Source organism: Talpa occidentalis, unplaced genomic scaffold (assembly GCF_014898055.3).
Source record: "Talpa occidentalis isolate TD23 unplaced genomic scaffold, MPIMG_talOcc4v2.1 talOcc4.16, whole genome shotgun sequence".
NCBI classification, from domain to species: Eukaryota; Metazoa; Chordata; class Mammalia; order Eulipotyphla; family Talpidae; genus Talpa; species Talpa occidentalis.
Genome location: NW_023601653.1, coordinates 35,676,308 through 35,683,039, shown reverse-complemented (window position 1 = coordinate 35,683,039; position 6,732 = coordinate 35,676,308). Strand labels below are relative to the sequence as shown.

Here is a 6,732-nt window from a genome sequence, read left to right as displayed (position 1 = left end):
TTGTGAAAAAGGAGAGGTACTCTGTTCATGTGAAGCCTTTTTATAGCAAGAAAAGATTGATTTATAAATAAAATTACAATAGTAATAAAAAAAAAGTTAGAGTAGAGGGCCTCCCTGGTGGCGCAGCGGTTGAGCGCTGGGTTGCGAAGCTGCCCACAGCTTCTGCAGCGCTGGTTCGATCCCCAGCTGCTCCCCGGCCACCGGAGGAGGGTCCCACATGGTGCGCAGACCTCTCCTGCCGCCCACTGCTCCCCTCAGTAATGTATTTCATCACTCTGCCTGTTCTACTCCCCACTCTGGCTCTGGCTCTGGTGAATTCTCTCACCCTCCCGTGCTTCTGACTGTACCCAGTGCTTGTATAAATAAATAAATAAATAAATCTTTAAAAAAAAAAGTTAGAGTAGAAATCTGGCTGGGAAACTGTGGCATTTTTTTTCTGTGGAATACATATATATATATAATTTTAAGTGAAAAAGATGACTAGGCCATATTAAATGCATAGAAAAATTTTATAAAAATGAGTTAGTCAAAGGTTAGAGTTTGTTTTCAGTTGTGTAAAATGTTCATTTGCATTTTTTTCTTTATAGTTTCTCAAATCCATAATAAAGTGGGAGAAAGTTCGTGTTTTGGAAACAGCGCTTCTTCCCAGTTCTTCATGGGCTAGTTCTTTCAACAATGCCACTTCATCATTTCCATGTAGCTTAATTTGAGCACATCAGAATAAATCTCTTCAAATCTTAAAAAAATATTTTAAAAAGTTAGTCAACCCACCACCTTTCCTGTGGCCCTTATATCTCAAGAGGTGGAGCTACCAAACCACTAAGAGGAAGAGGAAGTTAAACCCTTTAAATACCAGGGACGACTTGGGATGCTCAGCTGGACATCTGGCTTCCCAGGCAACATGAAAGCTTTCCTTATTCTCGGGCTTCCTCTCTTTGCCATCACTGTCCAAGGCAAGGTCTTTGAAAGATGCGAGTTGGCCAGAACTCTGAAAAGATTTGGAATGGATGGCTACTGGGGAATCAGCCTGGCAAATTGTAAGTCCACTTCATACTTCCGTAAGCCAAGTGTGGGTAAGATATTAGAAGATGAACAGTAAGAGTGGCGATTTGAATGAATGGGCTTTTAAAATTTTTTTGAAAGCTTGTTTTCTTACATTCCTCAAAAACATCCAGTTGAGGGGACAAAGGGTAAGAAGAAAGAAGAAAGGAAGCACAATGGGTCTATGGTGGAGGAATGTTAGTAAATGCGTGGTGAAATATGGGTAAGTGCCTGGTGGTGATACCTGATGGGTACCGCAATATTACCTCAACCAAATATTAAAAAGCAAACAAACATCACCTTGTTCCTTTAGAATCAGAATTGCCAAATGAAGGAATGAGGAGGGCACAGGGAGTGAGCCAGGGCCCCTGTACCCTTCTGGTGCCCGCTGTCCCTGACTCAACACAGCTAGGCTGACTGAGAGCTGCATTTGGGAACTCAAGACATCTCTGTTAAGTTCTAGTACTTGACTCGAGTCATTTCCATTCGGGCATTTGGATTCTGCGAGCCTAGAGTAATAGAGTGTGATTCCTTTTTCATTCCCCTTCCATGAAGTGGGATTTTTAACAGCAAAGTTATGTTGCACTCTTAGTACTAGGGCAGTAAGAATCTATTTCCTCTCAGTCACTGTCAGGGGAACTCTGAAATGCAGCATGAAATGTCCTATCACTCTTACTCCCAGTTAGTTAATTAATGCTTTTCAGTTTCCTCCATCCAATTCATGATGTGCCCTGAATGAAAGTTTTGTTATATTTAATCAATATTTGTCAGTGTAATCACTGTACTTTTTAGACTGAATTCAAACATTTCCCCTCAACTCTTAATACTTTTGAATGAATGTGTGGATGTATATGGGAATGAGTGAAACAGCCTACCCTTTCCTGTCACTTGTTTTCCAGATTCTAATTTGATATCCAAATTAATTTCAAGTGTTCTAAGAAAACGTATCTCTCAGAAAATCCTCATTTTTCCTAATAACATTTTTCCATCAACATATGTATTTGCCACTAATTGCAAAATTCACTCAACAACTCTGTTGATTTTTCTATTCTAGCCTGAATCTTGTCTGAGGGTGGGGAGTCAGGAAAGGGCAATGGCAATAACAGAAACAGTTGTTTTAATATTTTTAAGTGTGTTATCCTGCTTCGTTGGTATTAAAAATGATTTGCTAAAAAAAGGATTCTATTAACGATCCTTCAACACCGAAGTATTAAGATTGTTTACAAATAAAATACTTCTTTATCTTATAAATTAAGTTACTAGAAAAATAGAATTAGCTAAATAGAGCTGATTATGATATGCAGTATAACTCACCTGTTGCTGTTTATTACTAAAAATACATTCTTTTCAGGGATGTGCTTGGCTAAATGGGAGAGTGGTTATAACACGCGAGCTACAAACTACAATCCAGAACGCGAAAGCACCGATTATGGGATATTTCAGATCAATAGCCGCTGGTGGTGTACTGATGGAAAAACCCCAAAAGCACGCCATGGCTGTGGTATATCCTGCAACGGTAAGACAATAGCTGCATTGTAAGACAAGATGAGAGTCAAATGAGAGTCAAATGAAAAAGTCTTGACCTAGAAAAACTCCACCTCAACTTCTAGAAACTGTTATTCTTCTCATAAACCCTTATATAAGAAATTAAAGAGTCACTAGTCACTATAATAAAAGCTTGCTGTTTTCTAATACATGAATGTTCCTGGGATGACCTATTAATTTATTATAAATAGATTTACCGATATTTTGTCAATAAGAGTACAATTTCTCCAACTTACTTTGTGGAACTTATGGGATAATTTGGTTGCTTAGTCCTTTTTTAAAATTGTTTTTACTTGTTATTATAAAATGTTCTAAATCTAGAGAAAATTAGAGGTATTTGTGTCATAACTGGCCATATGCACATGCCCATTACATTATGTTAAAGTTGTTACTCTTTTGTCATTTTCATTTCTTTTATGCAGACTTGCTGAATGATTTTAAACTAAATTAGAAACATGACACTCCATTTCTAAATTTTTTTAAAAGATTTATTTATTTATGCATACAAGAACTGGGGCACAGCCCAGAGGTAAGAGGGGTGAGAAGATTCACCAGAGACAGAGTGGGGAGCAGAGCAGGTGGATTTACTGAAATATACGGCAGGCAAGACAGGAGAGGTCTGCTGTGCCATATGTGGATTAGCTCCCTGGCCCTGGATCTAACTCAGGCAAACTCAGGCAATATTGGTGATAGCGCTGAGACTTAACCCCCAGGCCACCAGGCACCCGGAGGCCCTGGGTACTTTTCTTACTAATTCTTTAGGATAAATTTCTAGTAGTAGAATTGCCATTTTTTTTTAAAGATTTATTTATTTATGCATACAAGAGCTGGGGTACAGGCCAGAGAGGCAGGGGATGAGAAGATTCACCAGAGACAGAGTAGGGAACAGAACAGGCCAATCTACTGAAATACACTGCTGAGGGGAGCAGCGAGTGAGGCAGGAGAGGTCTGTTGCACCATGTGGGTAGCTCCCTGGCCAGCCAGGGATCGAACTCATGCTGCAGAGGCTGCAGATTGCTTCATAGTGCAGTGCTTAACCCCTTGCGCCACCAGGGAGGTCCCTGTTTTGATTTTTTTACAGTGCCTAGTTTTCCCTCAACATTCACAGACGCCTGGAAAATAATTTCAGTGTTCTTTCCTTAGCCTAAATGAATAAAGCTGGCTAAATCTAAACTTAAAATGGAATGTCTAAGAAAGTTGTTTTCCTCCTTGCTACCTCTTTTTCAGCTGTACTTCAAGATGACATCACTGAAGCTGTTAAATGTGCAAAGAGGGTTGTCAGAGACCCACAAGGCATTAGAGCATGGTAGGTTTTCAACATGAAAGAAGAAAGCTATTGTACTCAGTTATTGTGAGAGAAGATTTTCAGAGTCCAGAGTATGCTACTGAGAACTTAAAATCATACCTTTAGACTTCTGCTAAACAATGTACTACCTAGAAACAGTCTACTTTTACTGATTCAGAATCTTACTCCCTTACGCCTCAACTTATTTTATTTTTTTAAGATTTATTTTTTTTATCCCTACTGGGGTACAGGCCAGAGGTATGGAGTGGGGGTGGTGGTGAGAAGATTCACCAGAGACAGAGTGGGAAACAGAACAGGCAGACTGGTTGAAATACACTGCTGAGGGGAGCTGTGGGCGAGGCAGGAGAGGTCTGCTGTGCCATGTGGGTAGCTCCCTGGCTGGGGATCCAACTCATGCTGCAGTGGCTGCGGATTGCTTCTAAGGTTGCATCTTAACCCTTTGTGCCACCAGGGAGGCCCTGCCTCAACTTATTTTAGGGGATTTCCAGAATTTTTGTAACTCTCCAGCTCCTTCTTGTATCTTGAAATTATTTTTGGAATTAAGGAATGCACTTAGCAGTTGCTGTTGTCAGATGCACATTATTTCACCACTATGCTCTAGTGAAGGCTTAGGGGGGATATGAAGTACTTGGTTTACATTTTTCCATTTACTAAATAGCAAACCAGGACCTAGCTATAGCCTGTATTTCATTTACATTAAAGAGTTTATTTCCCCAAAGGATTTCAAGTGTCTGTATTACAGTGAAGATGTGTTTAAGCTGATCACTGTTTCTCCTTTATTTACAGGGTGGCATGGACAGACCATTGTGAAAACAGAGATGTCAGTCAGTACATAAGGGGTTGTAGAGTTTAACTGCAATTTCCCTTCTTCAGCTCATTTTGTTTCTTTGCATATTAAGGGAGTAGTAGTTGAGGGGAAGGTGACAATACCATTTTTTTCAAACAAATTGCATTTAAACATAATTAGAAACAAAATATGGTCTTTCCCCTAGAGACGCAATATCTACTAATGTGTTTATTATTTTATATGAAGCCTACAAGAATTTTCAGTTTACTAACAGAATGACTGTTTGTGAAATTTTTGACTATCCAATACATTTCCAGTACATTTCCAGGCACTCTAGCCCTAAGGACTTTAAGACCAACGTTCCACAGTGGCCTCACAGGAAACCAAAGATACAGAACAGCTTTTCTTGAAGAGATTGGTAGTTGTGACCTTTATGCTAATGGAAAGGAGTTTTTAAATGTTGCTTTTATAGCTTTAGAAATAAAATCACAATTTATATATCAATGTGTTTTCTTCCTTCAAAGAACTCTTCTATGCATCTGGCTTGTTATGAATTAATAGAAATGTTTAGTTGAGCTGTTGCTGGTTTAGTGTTATTGACCTAGAGTCATGCATTGTCACTGAATACAGAGGCAGAAGTTTTCCAGGAATTGAAATAATTGTAATTAATCACAGGTGTGAAATTACGCATGTTTTGAACAAGAAAAACATTTTTTCATTAAAGGCTTTGCAACTCACCTTATCTGTCTTTGTTCAAACCCATCTGATCTCTGAAGAAAAAAAAATATCGGGGAAATAAAAAGATTTGGTACTTTTACTATTTCCTGTATCCCTAGTGGAACCTAAAGAGCTAGAGAAACAATCCACATACTGTTACAGGGCCCCTGTGTTTGGCTTGCTGTTTGTGCTATTGGATTAACCTGGTGCTAGTTCCTTCTACCTTTCTGTTGCTGACAACCTGATGGACTGAGATGCACTTCCCTTCAGAGTGAGGCAGAAAGGGTGTAAACTTGAGATGATGTAAAGCGTCTGTGTGTGCTTAAAGGTTCTGATGCCTTGCTTACAAAACCTGACGGCCAATATGCTGCTGCCCTGTCCTGGTAATCAGCCACATAAAACCAGAACCCCCAGTCCTCTCTACTCGGGAGTATGACTCGGGACACTTGTCCTTCTTCCCCTACTTTTTTTTTTAGAGGATGAATTTTTTTTTTTTTTTTTTTTTAAGATTTACTTCTTATTTATACAATGCTGGAGTACAGGCCAGAGGCACTGGAAGATTCACCAGAGACAGAGTAGGGAGCAGAGCAGGCAGACAGACCCAAAGCACTGCTAAGGGGAGCAGCAGGCACTACCGCACCATGTGGTCTGCTGCACCATGTGGGAATCTCCCTGGCCAGCTGGGTTTCGAACCTGCGCTGCAGAGGCTGCCGACAGCTCCACAGCGCTGTGCTGAACTCGCTGAGCCACCGGGGAGGCCCTTCCCCTATTTTTTTTTAAAGATTTATTTTATTTATGCATACAGAAGCTAGGTACAGGTCAGAGCTGTGGAGGGTGAGAGGACTCACCAGAGACAGAGTGGGGAACAGAACAGGTAGACTGATTGAAATCCACTGTTGAGGGGAATGAGTAGCGGGTGAGACAGGAGAGGTCTGCTGCGCCATGTGGGTCACCTCCTTAGCTGGGCATGGAACTTGTGCTGCAATGTCTGTCAGTAGTGCTGAGACTTAACCCTTTGCACTACCAGTGAGGCCGACCCCTATTGTTTATCCACAATAAATGTTCTTCTATTGAAACCTTTAACTGGCTATCAAAGTTTTTGTGTTTAGTTGGTGAAAGACAATGGCCCTTCAGAATTGGTAACAATTTGGTGACCAGGAAGGGATTGGGCCTCTGTCTCTTGAGACCCTTCCTCCAGTTTTCTTGATGACAGGACTGGCTGCTGACCACCCTAGATGACCCCAGGGGTTGCAAGAATGCTTTTCTTCTGAAATCCTCCAGGAAGGTAACTGGCACTGTCCTTGTGGCTTGGCTTAAATTTACTTTCAGTGTCAGG

The 6,732-nt window shown here is 40.6% G+C and overlaps 1 protein-coding gene across 1 annotated transcript; it reads left to right on the top strand.

Annotated features, from left to right (window-relative positions):
• The first annotated feature begins 625 nt into the window (after positions 1–625).
• On the top strand, positions 626–5,871 carry LOC119247524 (lysozyme C-like). The gene is made up of 4 exons (XM_037514011.2): positions 626–1,037; positions 2,393–2,557; positions 3,814–3,892; positions 4,679–5,871. Exons 1-4 carry the CDS (start codon positions 869–871, stop codon positions 4,743–4,745), a joined length of 480 nt encoding a protein of 159 aa, XP_037369908.1. The 5' UTR covers positions 626–868; the 3' UTR covers positions 4,746–5,871.
• Positions 5,872–6,732: the final 861 nt, after the last annotated feature.